General features: G+C 43.4%; 1 protein-coding gene across 3 annotated transcripts in view; it reads right to left on the bottom strand.

Annotated features, from left to right (window-relative positions):
* RNF38 (ring finger protein 38) overlaps positions 1–22,530 on the bottom strand; it is a 115,053-nt gene extending 92,523 nt beyond the window's left edge. Inside the window, exons 1-2 of one of the 3 annotated variants that reach the window (XM_085302101.1) lie at positions 22,226–22,303; positions 18,413–18,578 (exon numbers count right to left, since the gene is read on the bottom strand). Coding sequence is in view for 1 of the 3 variants with exons in the window: in XM_085302099.1 (XP_085158225.1) it covers positions 22,226–22,346 (121 nt within the window). In the remaining 2 variants the exon portion in view is untranslated. The other 2 variants (XM_085302104.1, XM_085302099.1) reach the window with 2 other exon arrangements.
* Between the last annotated feature and the right edge of the window lie 11 nt (positions 22,531–22,541).

Here is a 22,541-nt window from a genome sequence, read left to right as displayed (position 1 = left end):
CGGGCCTTGAAGATCTCCAGAGAAGGAGACTCCACAACCTCTCTGGGCAACTTCTTCCAGGGCTCTGTCACTCTCACGATGAAGAAATTCCTCCTCATGTTCAGGCAGAAATTCCTGTGGTTCAGTTGCTGCCCATTGCCTTTTCTCCTGTCACACGGGACAACTGAAAAGAGTTTGTCCCCGTCCGCTTGACACCCTCCCTTCAGGTACTTGTGCACATTGATAAGATCCTCCCTCAGTCTTCTCTTCCCCAGGCTGAACAGGCCCAGCTCTCACAATCATTCCTCATAGGGCAGATGCTCCAGCCCTCTGATCATCTTCGTAGCCCTATGCTGGACTCTCTCCAGCAGCTCCATGTCTCTCTTGTAGTGAGGAGCCCAGAACTGGACACAGTACTCAAGATGAGGCCTCCCCAGGGCTGAGCACAGGGGCAGGATCACCTCCCTTGACCTGCTGGCAACACTCTTCCCAATGTACCCCAGCATACCATTGACCTTCCTGGCCACAGGGGCTCACTGCTGGCTCATGGTCAGTTTGTCATCCAGCAGCACTCCCAGGTCCTTCTCTGCAGAGCTGCTYTCCAGAAGGTCAGCCCCCACCTTGTACTGGTGCCTAGGGTTATTTGTCCCTAGGTGCAGGACTCTACACTTGTCCTTGTTGAACCTCAGGAGGTTCCTCTCCACCCAACTCTCCAGACTGTCCAGGTCTCTCTGAATGGCACMACAGCCCTCTGGTGTGTCAGCCACTCCTCCCACCTTGGCATCATCAGCAAACTTGCTGAGGAGGCRCTCCATCCCTTCATCCAGGTCATTGATGAAGAAGTTGAACMGGRTGGGAGCCAGTACTGAGCCCTGGGGGATGTCACTTGCCACAGGCCTCCAGCTAGGCTCCACRCCACTGATGACAACCCTCTGAGCTCTGCCTTTCAGCCAGTTCTCAAGCCACCTCACTGTCCACTTGTCTAACCCACACTTCCTGAGCTTGCCTAGGGGGATGTTATGGGAGACAGTGTCAAAATCCTGGCTGAAGTCAAGGTACACAACGTCCACCGCTCTGCCCTCATCTACCCAGCYAGTCASKCCATCAGAGAAGGCTCTCAGGTTGGTTAAGCAGGATTTCCCCTTGGTGAATCCACACTGGGTACTCCTGATCACCTTCTTCTCCTCCATATGTCTGGAGATGACATCCTGAAAGAGCTGTTCCATCACCTTTCCAGGGACGGAGGTGGGGCTGACTGGCCTATAGTTGCCTGGGTCCTCCTTCTTACCCTTCTTGARGACTSGAGTGACAYTGGCTTTCTTCCAGTCCTCAGGCACCTCTCCAGTTCTCCAGGACCTTGCAAAGATGATGGAGAGCTTCCTGGCAACAACATCTGACAGCTCCCTCAGTACCCGTGGGYGCATCCCATCTGGGCCCATGGATTTATGGATGTCTAGCCTGCCCAGAAGGTCTCTAATCCGATCCTCCTCAACCAAAGGAAAGTCTTCCCTTCTCCAGACTTTCCCCCTCACATCCAGGCTGCAGGATTCCTGAGGGCTGCCCTTAGCAGTAAAGGCTGAAGCAAAGGAGGCATTCAGTAATTCTGCCTTCTCTGTATCCYTTGTCACCAGGGCCCCTGCACCATTCAGTAGTGGGCCCACATTTTCTGCAGTCCTCCTTTTGCTCCTGATGTATTTGAAGAAGCCCTTCCTATTGTCCTTGACATCCCTTGCAAGACTCAATTTCAGCTGAGCCTTAGCCTTCCTCGCAGCATCTCTACATACTCTGACTGCATTCCTATAATTCTCCCAAGTAACCTGTCCCCTCTTCCACAGTCTGTGTRYTKTCTTCTTCTGTCTGAATTTGGTCAAGAGCTCCTTGTTCACCCGTGCAGGTCTCTTGCCCCCTTTGCTGCACTTCTTACTCATAGGGATGCACCACTCTTGAGCTTGGAGGAAGGGAYGCTTGAATATTAGCCAGCTCTCCTAGCYCCCCCCCCTTCCTTCTAGGGCCTCAACCCATCAGACTCCACCAATTAGGTCTCTGAAGAGCCCAAAGTCTGCTCTCCTGAAGTCCAAGGTTGCAATCCTGCTTGTTGCGTTGCTTCTTTCCTGCAGGATCCTGAACTCCAACATCTCATGATCACTGCMGCCAAAGCTGCCCCAACCTTCACATCTCTAACCAGCCCCTCTCTGTTGGTAAGGACAAGGTCCAGCAGGACACCATTCCTCCTAGGCCTCTTCACCATTTCTGACAAGAAATCTTCAGTGCATTGCAGGAGCCTCCTGGACTGTTTGTGCCTTGCTGTGTAGTCCCTCCAGCAGATGTCAGGGTGGYTGAAGTCCSCCAKGAGAACCAGGGCCTGTGATCATGAAGTTACCTCCAGCTGTCCATAGAAGGCCTCACCAACTTTCTGCTCCTGGTTAGGCGGCCTGTAGTAGACACCCACTACAGTGTTCCTCATGCTAGCCTGCCCTTCGATCTTTACGCATAAGCTCTCAACTGCCTCCTCCTCCTCCCCACCTAGGCAGAGCTCGATGCATTCCAGTTGCTCTCTCATATAAAGAGCAACTCCACCACCTTGCCTTCCTGGCCTGTCTTTCCTAAAAAAGCACATATCCATCCATGGCAGCATTCCAGTCATGTGAGTTATCCCACCATGTCTTCATGACTGCAATGAGATCATGGCCCTGCGATCGCACACAGATCTCCAGCTCCTCCTGTTTGTTCCCCATGCTGCGTGCATTGGCGTACAGGCATTTTGGAGAGGTAGTCATGCCTGCAGGTTTCCCAGGAAGGGTGTGCAGGGGTTGCCCACAGCCATGTCCCAAAAGCACATCCCCAGCTGCATGCACCTGCTGGAGGCACCCCAACCCAACTTGTGTTTTGTTGTCTACCCTGTCTGTACGACACCTCCCTCCCCACCTGGTTTAAAGCCCTGTTTACTAGGCTGGCTAACCTGCTTGCAAAAGAAAATGTGCTCCGCTTGGTGAGGTGAATCCCATCTCTCCCCACCTGTTGTTGGTCTTCAAACCACGGTCCAYGGTCACAGAATCCAAAACCCTGTTGCCAACATCAATGGCACAGCCAGTTGCTGATTTCAAAAATTTCCTCTTCCTTCTCCCATGCCTCCCCCTAATCGGCAGGACCGATAAGAAGAYCACCTGGGCTCCCAGACCTTTGACCACAGTGCCCAAGGCCTTGAAGTCTTCTTTGATTGTCTCTAGTTTGCTCTCTCTGTCGTTWGCACCCACGTGAAAGAGCAGCGGAGGGGAGTAGTCTGAGGAGCGCACAAGCCTTGGTAGCCTTTCAGACACATCTCATATCCTCGCCCCTGGCAGGCATCAAACCTCTCTAGAGGAGGGGTCAGTTCAGCAGATGGGCACCTCTGTCCCCCTCAGCATGGAATCACCCACTACAACCACTTGTTACCTCTTCCAAGTGTTCACGCAAGGCACAGGCTCAGACAGCCCAGTTGCTTCCCTCGAGGCCAGATCTGGGGACCTGGAGTGCACTAAACCTGTTCTTCAACTGTAACTCCAGGTCTACAGGAGGATTAGGGGCCTTTCTTCTCTTTGTTCAAGAAGCAATTAGCTTCCAGCCTTCTTCGACAGTGCTGTCCTGTACTATTTCACTCTTCACAGAGTCCTCCAGCAACTCCCCTGCTGCAGGGGATTGGCACTCTGGGAGCAGTATGGTCTCTGAGAACCATACTGAACTATCTCCTGCTGACTTTCTCGCATGTTTCGTAATCTTCTGATTTCATCCCACAACTCCCTGACTTGACAACACAAATCAACAACAGTACTCCTCTTACAAGAGAGCAGACTATCAGTCCAGGCCTTCTGGAGAGGCTCCAAACACTCCCRCTAATTTAGTGTCCTGTAGGATGAGAAAGGCCCAGACCTGACTTCAAGGAAAGCAATTGGGCTGTCAGACCMTGTGCCTTGCAGCAACACTCAGAAGAAGCGACAAGTGGTTATTGTGGGTGACTCCATCCTGCAGTGGACAGAGGCACCTGTCTGCCAACGTCACTGCCTGTCTGGAGAGCTTTGCTGCCTGCCAGGGGCTCAGATATGAGATGTCATTGAAAGGCTGCCAAGGCTTGTCAGACTACTACTCTATGCTGCTCTTTGACATGGGTGCTAATGATATCAAGGGCAAATTGGGAACATTCAAACAGGATTTCAGAGCTCTGGGCATGGTGGTCAAGGGTCTGGGAATCCGGGTGGTCTTCTCTTCAGTCCTGCAGATGAGAGGCAAGGATGGGAGGAAGAGTAGATAAATTATCCAGATTAACAACTGGCTGTGTCATTGGTGTTGGCAATAGGGTTTTGGTTTCTATGATCATGGGACAGTGTTGGAAGATCAGCAATTGGAGGGGAGAGATGGAATCCACCTCACCAAGCAGAGAACATGTGTCTTTGTCAACAGATTGACCAGCCTAGTAAAGAGGGCTTTAAACTAGGTAGGAAGGGCAAAGGGGAGAGTTATAAAGGCAAAGTAGTCAAAAAAAAAAAAAAACAGCTCAGGTTCAAAGGCCTCCAGTGTGTGTATGCAGCTGGGGATGTGTGTATGAGACATGGCTATAGGGGACTCCCTTGCATCCCTCCTGAGAAACCTACATGCTCTCTGAAATGCCTGTACACCAATGCATGCAGCATGGTGTACAAAAAGGAGTAACTGGAGATCTGTGTGAGGTCACAGGGCCATGATCTCATTACAATTACAGAGACATGGTGGGGTAGCTATAATGACTGGAATGTAGTCATGCATGGCTATATGCTTTTTAGGAAAGATAGGCCAGGAAGACAAGCTGGTGGGGTTGCTTTTTATGTGAGAGAGTAGTTAGAATGTACTGAGTTCTGCCTAGGGGTGGAGGAGGGGTAGTCAAGAGCTTGCCGGTGAAGATCAAAGGGCAGGCTAGCATGGGGGACACCGTTATGGGTGTCTACTACAGGCCACCTGACCAGGAAGAGGAAGTCAATGAGGCCTTCTATAGACAGCTGGAAGCAGCCTCACATTCACAGGCCCTGGCTGTCATGGGAGACTTCAACTACCCTGATATCTGCTGGAAGGACAACACAGGTAGGCACAAACAGTCCAGGAGGCTCCTGCAATGCATCAGTGGTAACTTTCTGACAAAGGTGATGGAGGAGCCAATAAGGAAGGGTGTGCTGCTGGACTTTCCCCTAACCAACCAAGAAGGATTGTTTTGGAGAAGTGAAGGTTGGGGATCGCCYTAGCTGCAGTGACCATGAGACGGTGGAGTTCAGGATCCTRCAGGAAAGAAGCAAGGCAATAGGCAGTATTGCAGCCCTGGACTTCAGAAGAGCAGACTTTGGCCTCTTCAGGGAACTACTTGGAGGAATCTCATTGAAAAAGGCCCTAGAAGAAAAGGAAGTCCAGGAGAGCCGGCTAGTATTCAAGCATCACTTCCTCCAGTCTCAAGAGTGGTGCATCCCAATGAGCAAGAATTCTAGCAAAGGGGGCAGGAGACCTGTGTGGATGAGCAAGAAGATCCTGGAAAAATTCAAACAGAAGAGGAAAGTGAACAGAATGTGGAAGGAGGGGACAGGATACTTGGGAGGATTATAAGAATGTAGTTAGAGTATGCAGAGATGTGATGAGGAAGGCTAAAGACCATTTGGAATTAAATCTGGCAAGAGATGTTAAGGACAATAAGAAGGGCTTCTCTGAGGTCATTAGCAGCAAGAAGATGTGAGAAGATGTGAGCCTGATGCTGAATGTGGCAAGGGACTTGGTGATGAAGGATACAGAGAAGGCAGAGTTACTGAATGCGTTCTTTGCTTCAGTCTTCAATATGTRAGTGAAGAAAAAGGGAAGATGACTTCCGTCTTTGTGTTTCACAGAACCACAGAATGGGTAACGTTGGAAGGGACCTCTGGAGTCCAATGCACCTGCTCAAGCAGGATCACCTACAGAATGTTAGACAGCGTTGCATCCAGGCGGGTTTTGAGTATCTCCAGAGAAGGAGACTCCACCACCTCTCTGGACAACCTCTTCCAGTGCTCTGTCACTCTCACAGTGAAGAAATTCCTCCTCCTATTCAGGCAGAAATTCCTGTGATTCAGTTTGTGCTCATTGCCTCTTACCCTATCACATGGCACTGCTGAAAAGAGTTTAGCCCCGTCCGCTTGACACCCTCCCTTCGGGTACTTGTGCACATTGATAAGATCCTCCCTCAGTCTTCTCTTCTCCAGGCTGAACAGGCCCAGCTATCACAATCATTCCTCATAGGGCAGATGCTCCAGACCTCTGATCATCTTTGTAGCCCTATGCTGGACTCTCTCCAGCAGCTCCATGTCTCTCTCGTAGTGAGGAGCCCAGAACTGGACACAGTACTCAAGATGAGGCCTCCCCAGGGCTGAGCACAGGGGCAGGATCACCTCCCTTGACCTGCTGGCAACAGTCTTCCTAATGCACCCCAGGATACCACAGGATAATTGCTGGCCACAAGGGCACATTGCTGGTTCATAGTCAACTTCTTGTCCACTAGCACTCCCAGGACCTTCTCTGCAGAGCTGATTTCCAGCAGATCAGCCCCCAGCATGTACTGATACATAGARTTATTCCTCCCTAGATTCAGTGCTCTGCACTTGCCCTTATTGAGACTCAGGARGTTCCTCTCCACCCAACTCTCCAGGTCTCTCTGAATGGCACCACAGCCCTCCGGTGTCTCAGCCACTCCTCTCAGCTTGGTAGAATCACCAAACTTGCTGAGGAGGCACTCTGTCCCTTCATCCATGTCACTGATGAATAAGTTGTACAGGATAGTACTCAGTACTGAGCCCYGGGCAACTCCATCAGCCATGAACCTCCAGATAGACTCTGCACCAGTCATGTAAACCTCCTGAGCTCTGCCTTTCAGCCAGTTCTCAAGCCACCTCACTGTCCACTTGTCTAACCCACACTTCCTGAGCTTGCCGAGATAAGTTTCAAAAACCTTTGTGAAGTCAAGGTACATAACATCCTCTGCTCTCCCCTCATCTACCCAGCCAGTCACGCSATCAGAGAAGGCTCTCAGGTTGGTTAAGCAGGATTTCCCCTTGGTGAATCCATGCTGGCTACTCCTGATCACCTTCTTCTCCTCCATATGTCTGGAGACGACATCCTGAAAGAGCTGTTCCATCACCTTTCCAGGGAYGGAGGTGAGGCTGACCAGCCTCTGGTCTGGAGTTGCCTGGGTCCTCCTTCTTGCCCTTTTTGAAGACAKGTATGATGATGGCTTTYCTCCAGTCCTCAGGCACCGAGAGTTCTCAATGACCTTGCAAAGATGATGGAGAGCTTCCTGGCAACAACATCTGACAGCTCCCTCAGTACCCGTGGNAATGACCTTGCAAAGATGATGGAGAGCTTCCTGGCAACAACATCTGACAGCTCCCTCAGTACCCGTGGGTGCATCCCATCTGGGCCCATGGATTTGTGGATGTCTAGCCTGCCCAGAAGGTCTCTAATCTGATCCTCCTCAACCAAAGGAAAGTTTCCCTTTCTCCAGACTTTCTTTCTCATCTCCAGGCTGCAGGACTCTTTAGGGGTGCTCTTAGCAGTGAAGGCTGAAGTAAAGAAGGCATTCAGTAATTCTGCCTTCTCTGTATCCTTTGTCACCAGGGCCCCTGCACCATTCAGTAGTGGGCCCACATTTTCCACAGTCCTCCTTTTGCTCCTGATGTATTTGAAGAATCCCTTCTTGATATCCCTTGTCAGACTTAATTCCAAATGGTCTTTAGCCTTCCTTGTCACATCTCTGTATACTCTGACAGCATTCCTATAATTCTCCAGAGTAGCTTGTTCCCTCTTCCACATTCTGTGTAGTTTCCTCTTAGTTTAGATTTTTGCCAGGAAATCCCCTAAAATCTAAGCAAAAGTCACGATAGTCCAACCTGCAAGAATATGTCAAAGTTAAGATTTTTTTGCTTTGCCATTTCATTTGGATTTTTGTCAGTTTATTTTCTTTACGTTTGAGGTTTTTCATCCCACTGGCAACCTTTGGAGTGTATACAGTATCCTAATACTTCTGCCAAGAGGCTACAGAGATAATTAGATTGCCTTTCTTTCTCATCTATTTTTTTTCTCTGATTTGTTGTCTATATTTGCTGATTCCTTAGTTCTGATATTTTATCTTTTAACATAGTGAGATCCCCCACTTCCCTACTGGTCCTGCCTTGCTGTTTGTCACCCACTCTTGCTCTGTTCCACCAGGAGTCCTCATGATCCCATGATATTACCTTTCCCAAGGATACAAGACTCACTTCTGTTATCACAGTCCATTGTGCTGCAACACGTACTGRTACTGATAACAACATCTGAAAGGGAGAGCAGCAACACAGACGCACTCAGCCAATAGCTGTGACATATGCACACAGCTCAATAATTTTGAGTAGTTCATCTAGCAACTTAACAGAGGAGTGATGTTGGATCATACTGTTGACAAAAATACCCATTTCGGTTTAAGCTCCATTAGATGACAAGTTTGAGCAAGAGGGCAAGTTACTGCAACTTACATGATCATTTCAAGGGACTAATTCCTTCATATGGAGACTGCTATTATCAATATCTTTATATGACTGASCACATGACTGCCTTACTTAGCTTTTAATAAAGTCTATCTGATCAAAAACAYAGGGGCTTGTAGAAGAAGGCACAATGTATCTACATAGATTTAAAAATGTATATATTCACACCTCTAGTTCACTTTCAAACACATTTCAGTGGAAGCAGAGATCTCACTAAGTACTACTTAAAGAGAGGTATTTAACTAGTCAGATCAGCTAGCCCCAGCAAGTAGGGTTACATACTGTACATACTGTACAGTTTTGCAAAACATTACTGTAAAGTTTACAATGCACTCAGTACTCACATAAATTCAGGATTCTGTAAAGCCAGTATCTCTAAGCAGTATCTCTGTTTTTATCTTAAACAATGCACTGAGGCAATTAGGAGTCAGAGAATGTCACCACTGCTAAACACTAAGACCCTTTTAACAGACGCAGAGGTGATTGCATTTAGATATTGAGGTGTGCAGTTTTGCATGCYTGCCCGCGAGCGTTCCCACACATGTAGGGTGTTTGTCTCTAGCAGCAAGTGAACAACTGGAAACAGATGCAAGGTGGAGAAAGAACTGTAAAAAATGGATTTTGTCATCAGTTGGGCACATTCTGAACACTTAACCCTTCCTTGAGAGCACCAGTATGTTAATAACTTGTTCACCTAGCAATAGCTTTGAAAAGCTTACTGTTACCTTGACACATTTACCATTTAGAGTAAAACTCAGAAGCTACATTAGGTCAGGATATCAGCCTGGGCAGCTCCGGTATGACTAGTCATATGAGCTGAGACAAGCATATAATTTTTGAACACAAGGGGCAACAAAAGCAAAACAGAAAAAATTAAGCAAAGTAAAACAAAGTAAAAATCATGAATGCTTCTGTAGGAGATCATCAAATCAGATCATTGTAGAGGTTGCAGGACAGTGAGTCTTAAGTACTCCAGTAAAGCATCACATGTGCCCCAACACATCTGGAATTTTTTTTTTCAATACAAACCATAGCTGTAATCAACTTTGGGCTTCAAGCACTCTCCATGGGTATATACAAGAGAACAGGCAAGTACGCTGGTGCACTGTGAGGCTCCAAGTACACAGTATCTACAACCCAAGAGTAATGTCATGCATTACAAGTCCAAAATGTTCTATCTGTATTCTGTCTATGTTCTTACCCTGTATCCTGGGACAGCACAAACTCTCCTAGAACAGGCATGTTGAAATACACATCTCTGTAACTTTTGCTATAGTGATTAAATTAACATAGTGCATCTTCCTAGCAGATAAACTCTAAATGATAACTCTGGAGACAATGGACAATGTCAAAGCATACATGAACACTCAGTACTATTTATTTATTTTTGCCTATTGCTGYCTACAGAGACTGTAAAATCTTTACTAGTTATTCTGGGCCCTCTATAGAGATGTAATAAACCTTCACCAGGTTTTCTCCTCAAAATTGAATAAGTTTAAGCTCTTCAGAATGGCAAAAGTTGATACAGTGAACAGCCCATCATTTTGGTATCTCTGCTGAACAATTCTCCTTCAACTACACTTACCTAGGGATGTAAAGGGCCTCCAAGCCTAGARAAAGTGCCTTGAAAGCAAAGCATTCCTTTGGCCTTGTACAATGCTATAATGATTTGCTCTTGTTTATAATACCTCCTCTGATGTAGTCTAGTAGACTTCTTTGCTCCTCCTCTTTGATTCACTATATTAAACTCGAGTCCTCGTACTGTCAGGAAGAGGAGGAAAAAAAAAAGAAAGAAAAAACAGAAGAGTATAACAGCATGAGAGGAGGTACACAAAGAGAATTAAACAGTAAGCTTCTAGAGAATTTAGCTACTAGAAACATCTCTCTTGCCAGTCCCAAATAGAAAAYGCAGCTTCAAAAAAATCCACCAAAATGACAAATTCACAATAGGAAACAACTACTAAACCTAACACAGAGACATAATGTAGAAGAGTAATAAATGGGACAAATGACACACAAGTCATTGCTTTAAAATGCTTTAACATCACTTTAGCCCCAACTACAGTGGAGATTCAAGAACTCCAGCAAATTCTGCTATATTCTTTGTGTGTGTGTGTGTGGCAATGGACACAAACTGAACCACAAGGAGTTCTACCTGTGGGGGTGACAAAGCACTGGAAGAGGTCGCCCAGAGAGGTTGTGGAGTCTCCTTCTCTGGAGATACTCAAAGTCCACCTGGATGTGATGCTGTCTAACATTCTCTAGGTGACCCTGCTTGCGCAGGGAGTTGAACTAGATGATCTCCAGAGATCCCTTCCAACCTCAGTGATTCTGTGATTCTGTGATATGGCTTCACTTCCCCCATTTTGGCACAGCTTCTGTGTGGCTGGTTAACAAGGGATGCAGACTACACACACACACACACAAAGTGTCAGTCTTTTGCTTTGAAATTTTTCTTTTATAATACATGCTTTAAGAGCAATCCTCAAAAGAAATCATAAGTTACGAGTTATATGAGCAGAAAAATCCACGAAACCTGTTTTCCATGTTTTTTTTTTTTTTTTTTTTTTTTTTTTTTTCTGTATTTTGGTGCCCCCTCCTTCGAATAAACTGGTTCCCAACTGGTTCCTTACAACCCCCATTCTTTGCAACTTGTTTCATCTCCTGACCCCGGATATGTCCGCTCTTTCCTGTGGCCTACAAGAGAGACCACATACTGCAACAGTTTGCGAGTGAGTCAGTCGCCAAAAGACACTGACCAAAGAGAAACCAAACAGAACAGCATCCACTCCAGCCATAGCATTTCGAAACTTCACAGAGGACGTTAATTTATCTCCTACTCAGACATTTTTTTAAGTCTTCCGAATACTTCAAAGCCTCCCCTGAAACAACTTGGAAGTTACTTTCACAGAAATAGAAATAAAAGCAGAAGGATGTAAGCTTTACATTTAGTTGGGAGCATAGGCTTAGGAGGTCACCTACAGGACCTACTACCTTAGGAGGGTTTTTTGGTCTACCTACTTTCTGTTGTGCTCATATTTTATATTACTAATTAAACTAGTCCTTTGAGCAGCACTTGAATATTTTGTTTGTACATATGTACTTAAGACACACATCCTACAAACTTGGAAAAACTCCTATTACTGAACAACAGATCTTGAAATTCATTTCTCTGGCAGAAATGTGCATCACATATACACATTTCAGGTGCATGTGTACCTGAGAACATACACCATGTACAATAGCAAAAATGAGATCTGACATCCCTTACACTTCTGAGGTTAAATAAATACATAAACGTGCACACTTCTGTCTGTGAGAAGAAAATTGTTTGCCTTTAAACAAATCAATAAGAACAGCAACAAGCTGGGAGGAAGGGTAGAAAGAAGCAGGAAAGCATCCATGTTTTCAGCACTCCTTTAAATGCAAACAGCTATTTACATTTTACTCAAAAGTCTATATAAACTAAACCCTTTGCAACTCAAATTCTTTTTCTGGAGGGTGGTGATGGTAGGAAGTATACTAAGATGACCATGGTGAAAAACTCAAGGTTAAAAAAGAATAAAACAAAACCCTACCAGACAGAAGCCACTCTCGTATGTCTAAATAAATGGAGTTTTCACCATCACTACTGACCATCTGCAAATAGAACAATCTCAAATCACTCTTATATCTTCTTCACTTCCAGTGCCTGAAGCAGGCATTTCCAGGCCAAGAAAAACATGATGACTATCAGTTTCTATAGAGTTACTTAGGTTGGGAGAGACCATGGTGGTCATTTAGTCTACCCTTATGGTTCACAGCAGACCCATTTAGAGCAGGCTCCTGATGGCCTTGTTCAGCTAAGTTTTAAATATTTCCAAAGATGGAAATCCCATAAAATCTCTGAGCCCCTGTTCGTGTTTGATTACCCTTTGAGTGAAAAAAAAAAAAAGATTCATAATATGTAAGAGAATTTCATGTGTTCTCACCCATGTGCTGTCACCAGTCTCTTGCCCAGTCACATATAGGAGTCATCTGGCTCCACTGCCTCCCTTGCCTCACAGGAGAGAGTTGCCAACAGCACTTGAGATCCTCCTGAGCTGCATCTTCACCAGGCTGTACAAGCCCAGCTCCAGACCCCACCAACTTCGGGCTTTGGGTGAGGTTGCTCCTCTGAGTTCATGTCTACCTTGGCCCGGGGAGCCCAGTGCTGGGCAGAAATAACTAGGGTGGCCTCCTTGGGACCAAGTGGAGAAAAAGAATCACTATCCATAACCTTCTGCTGCATGTGACTGCTGTAGCTCAGGACAGGACTGGCCCTTTGCTGACTCAGCTTCTGCAAGAACATGTTCTCTGTGTCTACAAGTGTTTTCAGTAAAGCTAATATCCCTCCAGACAGACTCCCATCTGACCTTCTACATGTACCTATTCTGCCCTGGACCGGTACTTCACACCTGCCTGTATCAAACTCCATGAGGTCTCCATTCTTCCAGTATCTCAAGGTCCCTCTGCATTTCAGTGTCCTGACTTGTCCCCGCAGCTTGGTGTCATCTGCTACCTGACTGAGAGGGCACCTTATTCCCCCATCCTGGTTACTACCATCGTATTACTTTTACCATGTTTACACACTCACAGCTCTTGCCTATTCCTTCATATTCACTCTCCTCTTTTCAACAAAAGCAGCCTAAAATGGAGAAAATCCTTTAAGCAATTTCTTCTGAATGTTCAAACTCTTAATTACTAGTACTTTTTGTATCATACTGCGTAAACCATAAGACTAGGAGAGTTTGTGTCAAAAGCAACAAGAAAAATCCAACAATTTTTCCAGATTAGCACAATTTACTGGCATATTATGAATTAACAGCTAGGCTAAATAGTATCTCCCAAGAACTCCAGTGAAGTTTAGAGAACTCAACTCATTTGATGACCAAATTCTAGGTCATTCAGGATGACAATTTTCCCCCTTTCTAGACGAATTTAAAATTACAAAGAGAAAAATCCATTTCATATTTTATTACTTTTTTTTTAATGTATATATCATTGGGAAGAGCAGCAATAGCTTTTGGATTATTGTGATGTCATTTGAAGAAATTAAGATTGCCAACACTACATTCCAGAGCATGTACTTTTATTCTATATCATATCTAGCTTTCACTGAGTTACACAGCTGAACTTCCACCACTTCAGCTGAAATAAAACCAGATACCAAATAAGAAGTCACCATCCAAACACTTCTTTGCACCTCCTGTTCAGTTGCCATATTGCTGTTAAAAGGTCTTAGTTGACAAGTGGTGACACTATCTGAAATTTAGCAGGCCAGYATTAGTGATCAGTAGATTGATCGCTATTCATGAATATAATTCAGTATTGAGCAGATTCTCAGTTAAATGGGCACAAAGGGCCATTTTCATTGGAATAACCATTGTCAACTTTGAGCTCTACTTTGCAAGAAAGCACTCTGATCTTTCTTAAAAAAAGGGAAACAAAAAGCAACCAAGAAATACTAGATGAGTATAGCTTACTCTCTCTTAAGAGTGAAATAAAATAAAAATAATAGAAGTATGCTAAAATATTGTTATACAGCATTTTACCTTTAACCTCAGATCCCCAAGCTTTCTCCTAAGTAGAGTTTTCCAGAGAGTAATTCTCTGGAAATTCCATATGTATTACCTTCACCATGCCTCTGAGGTGGAATGGCAAAATCACTATCAAGAAATGAAGACACATGTTGCCTGTGTGGTTTGCCCAGAGAGACAAGAGAACTAAAGGTCCTAACTTCTAACTGAGCTTGCGGCAGGCTAGGGAACATACCTACTAGACTTCTTCCTTCCATAGCAAGATCTGTGCTGAGCCAAAAAATATCAAACATATAATCTAAGTTAGTGCACTGGAATCCATAAACTCATAATAAATATCAGCCTATCATCACTACGAGGCTAAAACAATGCCCTAATCACTCTACTACAGAACAACAGCAGTACTGGGCAAAGCTGAAAGGCAAAATCACCAGGTTGTTCCCCCTTGGACTGATGATACTTCAGTCTGAGACTGATATATAAGTAGTAGGTTCTTTAAGGAAGAGGCACTCAAAGGAATTAACCATTTTATCATTCATGTAAATGAGGATATTTAACACTGCAGTGTGTTTTAGCTTAGATGTTCAAAGATGTTTTAGCCTTAAAATCAGCAGATATAAAAGCTGTCCAGTCTCCTGAAAATTTTAACTCCTTGTGACCCAACAGTGTTCAAAAAAACCACAAACTTTCTGTACGAAAGTTTCTAGTCCACTGCACTGAGAGACACTGCAGCAGTTTTTATTACTAACGAGATTTACTTCAGCAATGTGAAAGAGTGCAGACCTCAGCGGGTCAGGGCATCTGCCTAATGCTTTCAGCAGGATGCAGGAGCAGACAATGAACAAGTTAGCACCCCCACCTCCCCTGCCCCAGCAGTAAGCCAGACACCTCACCAGAGCTGTTATTTGAGAGCTCTTTCAGCACTGACTACCAAGACAACTTGGCTTCACACAGAGCAATGAACACAGGTGCTCCAAGAACAAAGAGACATTGCTTGGGAGGACGATCTTCTCTGAATTCAGAACAGGGTGGAAACCTTGAGCCAGAGAGCATCTGTGTTACGTTTTTATCCAAGACAGGAGGTAATTTCTCCTCAGAAGAGGGATCTGATTACTTGAACCCATATTTTCATGTCTTACCAGCTTACACACCAGCAGGACTCCAGCATGCTTACTGTATTTTTTTAATAAAGTTGATAGGATTTATACATGGAAAAAATTCAGAACTGTTGTTGGCTGTTTGTGTTTAGGCAGGGAATTACTTATGTATATCATACAGCTCACCATCAAAGGTCAGCCTCCAAAATGGTCAGCAAGTGAAAGATCCTACACATCCAGGAGACCACGTCAGCATCTCCAAAATAAAAATAAGAATTTTCTTTAATAAAGAATGGAGTAATTTTCTGGAAATCCCTCCCTATTTGGCATTTATGAAGAACAAGACCCAATATATCCTCATTTTCCATTTATTTGTAATATGCCATGGTAGCATGCACAACCCTTTGCTGCATCACTTCCTGATAGGCATAGTTACACAATTCTTAGTTTCAACACTTTTCTCATACCTGTGGCTAAGAGCTTTTCCTCATGGCTCCAAAAGTCACTGAGAGTTTCTGAAATTGCTAAAAAGGCCTAACTTTAATTCAATTCAAAAAAGCAGTTTTCAGAACACATTGTAAACACTTTATGTAATCTTACTCAAAAACAAACACAGCCACAGACACTACTGACTCCCAGAGCTTATAAGCCAGAAGGATCAACAACTTACTACTAAATCTGCACCCAAATTCATTCCATAAACTATAGTTTACTCCTGCTTGGCTTGCTGCCGTATCAACTCACAAACCAGGATGGGGGAGGAAAGTGATGACAAGCAGAAGATCTATAGAAAGCCTACATGCACCAAAAATGGGCAGAAGAAGCAATTACAGGAGGAGGAATAAAAGGGAAGCTAAAAAGCACTAAAAATTTAAAGCTAGGTCAGGGGGAACACAGTTCAGATGCTGTAAACATTTGCACGTGTTATTAATGCAAGCAGAATTAACCACATACCTAAAAATAAAATCTCCACAGGGTAGAGCCTAAGCAGAGAGTAAACATAAATCTCAAATTTTTTTACTTTGCAGCCTGAACACACGCTGGGGTACCTAGGGGAAAAATAAAGAGGGGACAAATTGCAGCTGTGCTTAAGAAGCTGCAGCACATGTTTCCAGACTCCGTGYCGCAGCTCCTGTGCAAGTGCCATTGCACAGCATTCACACTCTGTTCCACAGACTCTCCAACAGACCCAGCTGCTTTATCTTTACAGCGAAYATTGCTAGCCACACTTCTTGGCTGACTAATCACTCCCTAGCCTCTCATAAATATAAGCATCATGCAAACAGACAGTCTGTATGGTATTTAGGAGTTTCTCAACTATTTTAGCATACTCTTTTTTGAAAAAGTATATTTGCCAACTACACAGATTATGAAGTCATATTTTAATGAAATCAACAGAATTCAGATTTAACTCTATTCCTAAATATATAGATTAGCAAAGAAGCTATCACATAACAGAGCCAACCAAATTCCTCCTGCTTTCATCCTCCAAAAAATCTGGAGCACACATAGGTAGGATTCTAGAGGGGAAAAAAGTGAAATTCCCTTATACACTGACCAATAACAAATAACCTTTAACAACAAAAGTAACATTGTTCTATTTGCTAGTGGCTACATACAATGTACTTTATGCTACAGTTACATTCATTTGAAATAAAGAAAACTYGATGAAAGACTTACCTGAGCATTCCTGAAGTTTTATGCAATTAAAGTGATAATTATTTCTGTTTTTAAATCCATCATCTCCCATTTGGGAATCTTGGTGACGAAGCGCTAACACTTTCATGTATGAGCTCTGAAATACTGCTGTATTTTACTGAAGGTTAGTCTTTTTTTGTTTTGTTTTGTTTTGTTTTGTTTTTTAAGGATCTCAAAGAAATAACAGCCCATTCATTTGTAGAAGTGATCTCCAACCAAACCATGTCAGGTGCTGGACAATGTTATGCTGAAGCTACGTGACCCATGTGGATGCAGAGCCCGAAATCAGAGAAATGCTTTGATGTCCTCTGTCACCTACAGACCAATCACAGATGTCCCCCTTTCATGCAAACCATGACTGTTGAGGACTTGCACAGTAGGGTAGAGGTGGCAGTGATCCTGGAAACAGCTGCAGAGGTGGCCAGAGCTGTGGCTCACTTCTCACCTCAACAAGGTCTAGGGAGGAGTGCTTTAAGAGTGAACACTGGGAGCATGTGTGCCTCTATGAGGAGCTGGGAAAACAAAAGCAGTGTACATTGTGCATACTGAAACACTTCCTAAAATACCTATGACTTAGCTATTTCAAAAACCACTTCCTGTTTCTTTCCCTAAATAGAGCAAAGCACTCATTCTTTGCTCTACATTACACGTCAAGCAACTTGTAAAAGAGAGCTTGATCTTAACTTATCAGCACATAAGGACAACAGCCAATATTATTCCCTGTAAGAAAGGGAAAATGTTTTCCACGTTCAGGTAGCTCTAACAACGAAATGGATATTTACTGTGCTTCACACACACAAAACGGGGGAAAATTGTTCTTTAGAACAAGCATAAAGCAATGCAAATAGAAGAAAGTAAGTCTAAAGAGTAAAAGCAAGAGAAAAACAGAAGTGAGAAAAAGCAGAATATTCATGCAAAGGAAGTTCCACTGCAAACTGATGATGATGCTCTTCAATATTTTAGTACTCTTCTCTGTTGTTTTTTCACTTACATCCTGCATCACATTCAGACTGACAACTCTTTATGTTTAGCTGATATATCTCCATCTGAACTTCTGATACGAAGCACATATCATACAAGAAACCACCTAAAATATCCAAGGTGCAAGAACTTTAAGAATAATAACCACCAAGCTATTGACTGATAAAGATTTCAAGCCTATCTTTCTCAAAAGCCATGAGTTAAAAAGAGTCTGAGCACATGTGGGTTTCATTTTGCCAAGATAATCTTGTAGGTGGAAAAGGACTGTGTAAGTAAAAGAACTAAATATAAAAAAGCAAGCAAAAACATTTCTTTTTAAAAATTCAGCAAAGTTTTTCCAAGCTTTTACAAAGTTCACAATCGCACTTATTAGTACTCTTTTTAAACAGTTCTTTATTTCAACCTTTCACCAGCAATGAATACACTCTTCCTCACAGAACAAAAATAGAACCTCTGTGGTAGAAGTTCAGTTTCCATACCTGTCCCAAAGCATAACCTCTACATGAAGTAGAGACTACAAAACCTGCCCTACTGCTGAACCTACTTTCTGCAGTGATTTTACCTTGGCATGAAATAGTTGAAGGCTCGAAGAGGACAAACAAGCAGTGTCTGCGATGGTAACCTCAGGTGGGCAAGTGTTGTAGCATCATCACAACAACACACAAGTTTTGTAGCATCACCATTTCAAATACAGGAAAATCAGGAGGAAGTGTTGGACATGAAGTAAGCTAAAAAAAATAGAGGCAAAAATATCCATTTGTATTTTGGAATTTTTGACTCCTGTGCTCCTACATGCATTACATTTGAAGTATGCCTGTGTTAGCAAGGATAAAGTTGTTTGTAGTGTTAAAACTAAAATTTAATGGCATGCATACCAGCATTAAGAATTTTTAAAATATTTAAAGTCTGGAGAAAGAAAAGAATGAACATTTGTTAGCATTCACTTGAGCTGGCAAGTGTATCACTACCTCAGTAGCTACCTCCAAAACAGCTTCACTGAACAATTCCATGCCATAAAATTAACTTTTCTAGTCCATACAAGCTTTATTTACTATTTTACTGATGGAAGTAGGAGTGAAATTAATTTAGAAAAAATCATGTGAAGAAGTCACAAAGCATGACTTAAAATGAGAGTGTACTTTATCTGAAAATAATTAACTGTTAAAAAGAAGTACACATTTGTTAGTATTTATTTCCCAAAGTAAGCCCATAATTCTACAATTTGTTTCTATTATGATAACTATTAACTTCTGGAAATAAAAAATAAAAAATTCTATATATGTTTGCTGACATTAATTTCATGTTTAACAGAAACTACTCAGAGTACACTTACTTTCTTAAAAACAAAGCCTTCTCTATTAATTTTTAATTCAATTAAAATAAGCAAAACCACCACAGTTGTACTAAACAATTCTGAAGAACTAGAGGTAATTATGATTAAGTGTCCAAAGTAGATTGTTCCACCCAAAAAGCACACATAGGGACATGCTGCAGGTCATAAATTCGTGACAATTCTAAGCAAAAAGTAACATCAAGCCACTTATTTACTTACAAACATTACATTTTAAACCAAATTCAAACGAAGGTGCAAAACAAGTTTCAGATTTTCTTTTTTTCATTCCTCACCCCCCCCATCTACCAAAATCAGTGACAACTTTTGAAAATCATCTAAACATTGAACATACTTCACTTGTGATTACTAAGGAGAAATCCTTGCATCTTGTGATGTTTAAGAGACTTTCAAAGCTATGTAGGGATCACTGATCATAAATCAGAGGACACTGATGCTCACCATAAAGCCGCAGTAACTACTTTCCTGTTCAAGAATAAAACCACACACACCACACAGAGCTCAGGGCACTGCGACTCACATGTGTTCATCTGAAACATATAGAGAGTTTTTATACTTCAATTAGAACTGCTTAGAATGAATTTACACTGCCTTTCATTGCACTTTAATGGATATAGTGACAGTTTCATTATAAATATGTCCAATCCTTCACACCCAGCAGTTTTGCATGTGTTTGAAAATTAGTACTGATCCTTTGATCAGCACTATTTCCTAAATGGAAATGCTTACCAAATGCCAGGTTATCTGCCTACATGAGCACCTCCCATCACTGCTTTTAATAATATTTTTGAATAAGACTTAGCTTAATGTGAGTCTTTATTTGAGTTTTCAAGTTATTCTAAGATTTTGAACTATAACATTGCTGAAAATGGCAAGCTATATTGATGGATCGTAGCAAAGTTTACCGGCTGACATCCAAAGGGTGATTTACAAAACAAAGTTATTTAAGAGAAAAGCTGCTTTCAGAACTAAAATTACACTAAAATATTTGGTGTTAGGTACACTACAAGTTTTTGAGCTGTCTTCACTCTTCAAGTGCTGCAGTCCCTAGAATAACAACAGATGCCTTACAAAGAAGTGAAACTGAAAAGGACTGCTGCATTCACACTGTTTTCTTCCTGTCGGACAACCATGCATCTAGCTGGTTTTCTCTTTTTCACTGGGATGCACACACTCCAGTGGAGGAAAAGCGAGTGTCACTTAAGATCAGACTCAATTTCCTGAATAAAACAAAGAATTAGCTCTTCAGTGCAATGTGTCCTACTCCAATATGCTTTACTGATTTGAGACTTGTAAATAAAGACTTTCTCATCTGCTGACACACACAGGGAGAAAAATAAAAAAGCAACAACAAAAAGAACAACCAGTCACCACTAAACCTTTATGCAATGGAGCTTGGGGGAATGAAAAAGGAGGGCTGCAAATATTCTCTCAAACTCGCTTATAAACTTTAAGTTTGTTAACGTCTAGTATTTGAAGAGCAGTTCATAATACAGTTTTTGTCAAAAGACAGAATATCAGGAGCACTAGTGGGAGATTGCTGCTCTCAAGAACATGGCTAAGAGGATGTTCAGCAAACAACCCAAGTTAGACCATAAAGCCACAAACATCACATACCTCATTTGTTCTCTGGTGGCAAGTCCTTGAGTGAAATGGGTAGCTTTCCCCAAATCTAGAGCAGCCTTTCCCTTTGGAAAAGGTTCCTGTCTAGAAATCACTTTTTTTTTCCTGTAAACTGTCACATACTGTCTCAAAATCAGAATAACAATCAGAGATCATGCTATAAGATGTTGGGTTTTTTTTTTTGTTTGAGATCATGACTAACAATGAATGTTCACATGTTACTGCAACTTAAGCACATGATAAAATTATTTAACCTGGATTTTTGCAGAAACTAGATGCTTTCGAGCAAATTGTTTGTTATTATTCCAACTACTGCAAAAGCAAGCAAGCTTTCCCAGCCATGGCATCTCTAACAGAGGTATCACTCACACTGAGCCTTTCAGCACAGAGTCTGTGTTCATAAACATCAAAACTTCTGGACAAATCCCAAAAGTCCCTGTCCTTTACAGAGAAGAAAAAATTCAGCCAAATTTCCTCAACCCAGTGGAGAGGTGTTGGTGCACAGTTACAGGTATGTGACAATGGTTTATTTCTTTTTTTTACATCAAGGATCTTCCAAATCATGTGAAATACAAAAGCTGCTATTTTCCCACTATAGCACACCAGATTCATTTTTCTATGAGATTAGTAAGTGTGTGAGAGCTAGGAGACGTTATAAGACTAGGCTTTAAGATTAGGTGACTTTCAATGCCAAGAATGTTCAAGCAATTGTAAAACAACAACAGTTTCATCAAGTAAGGTCTAAAACCTTCACTTCAAGATCAGTTCTACCTTAAAAATGTTTTTCACCCACATATTTTATGTGAAAGTCCCACAGAGCCAGGGAGAAAAGACTTGTCTCCTCAGTGGCCTCCAGCTTTTTCAGAGGAAAAGTTATTTTTGAGTTATGTAATACAACTCAAAGGTGAAAATTAAAGTTCTGTCTTAACTTTTAACATGATAATCCCTTAATTCCCTGCCAAGTACAAATTTCAAGAGGAAGCTGCATATAGAACTACTGCATTTCAGAGTAAGATGTCTATCAGACTTAATATTGATAGTGTAGACTTCTGAAAGTTACCCAAGTAATTCCCCAAGACATAAACATTATTAACAATATGTTCTAAGAACAGCCTAATTAGATAGCTCACTTCCCCATCCTCCAAAGAACTATTTCTCATTCTTCGCTGCTCTCCCTGCACTGCTGCGTAATTACTGACTTCATACGTACACACGAACAGTCTAGTTCTTGCTGCCACTCGCAAACAACAGCCTAGGGAAAAGAGAAATCCCAGGCCCCAGTCCTGCAGCCACGCCAACACGCGCTCGAACCGGAGCGTGCGGGAAGCCCCCGAGCAGCCCGGCGTCCAGCGAGCGCACCGACCCCGACCCCAACCCCGAGCGCCCGCCCAGCCCACGCACCGGCACCGCGCACCCCGCCCCGGGGCGGTGGCGGCGAACCGCGGGGGCAAACTCGAGGCGAAGAGGCGACCAGGCTCCTATCGAAGTAGAAACGACGACCTTCCCGGCGTTTCGGAGCCATGAGGGGCAGCCGGTGACGACTGGCGGGTTTCCGTCCGAGGCAGCCGGGGGCGGCCCGGCGGGGCAGAGCCGCGGCAAACACGCACCTCCGACAACCCTGACGGCAGTGCGGGGGAATGGCCTCGACAGCAGCCTCCCCCTCCGGCCCGGTCCCCCGGGGCGCCCCACCGGGGCGGCCCAGAGGGGGCGGCGCGCC

Source organism: Rhea americana, unplaced genomic scaffold (assembly GCF_003343005.1).
Source record: "Rhea americana isolate MKP2758 unplaced genomic scaffold, rheAme1 scaffold_186, whole genome shotgun sequence".
NCBI classification, from domain to species: domain Eukaryota; kingdom Metazoa; phylum Chordata; class Aves; order Rheiformes; family Rheidae; genus Rhea; species Rhea americana.
The sequence above is the reverse complement of the archived record's forward strand: the minus strand, read 5'-3'. Positions and strand labels throughout refer to the sequence as shown.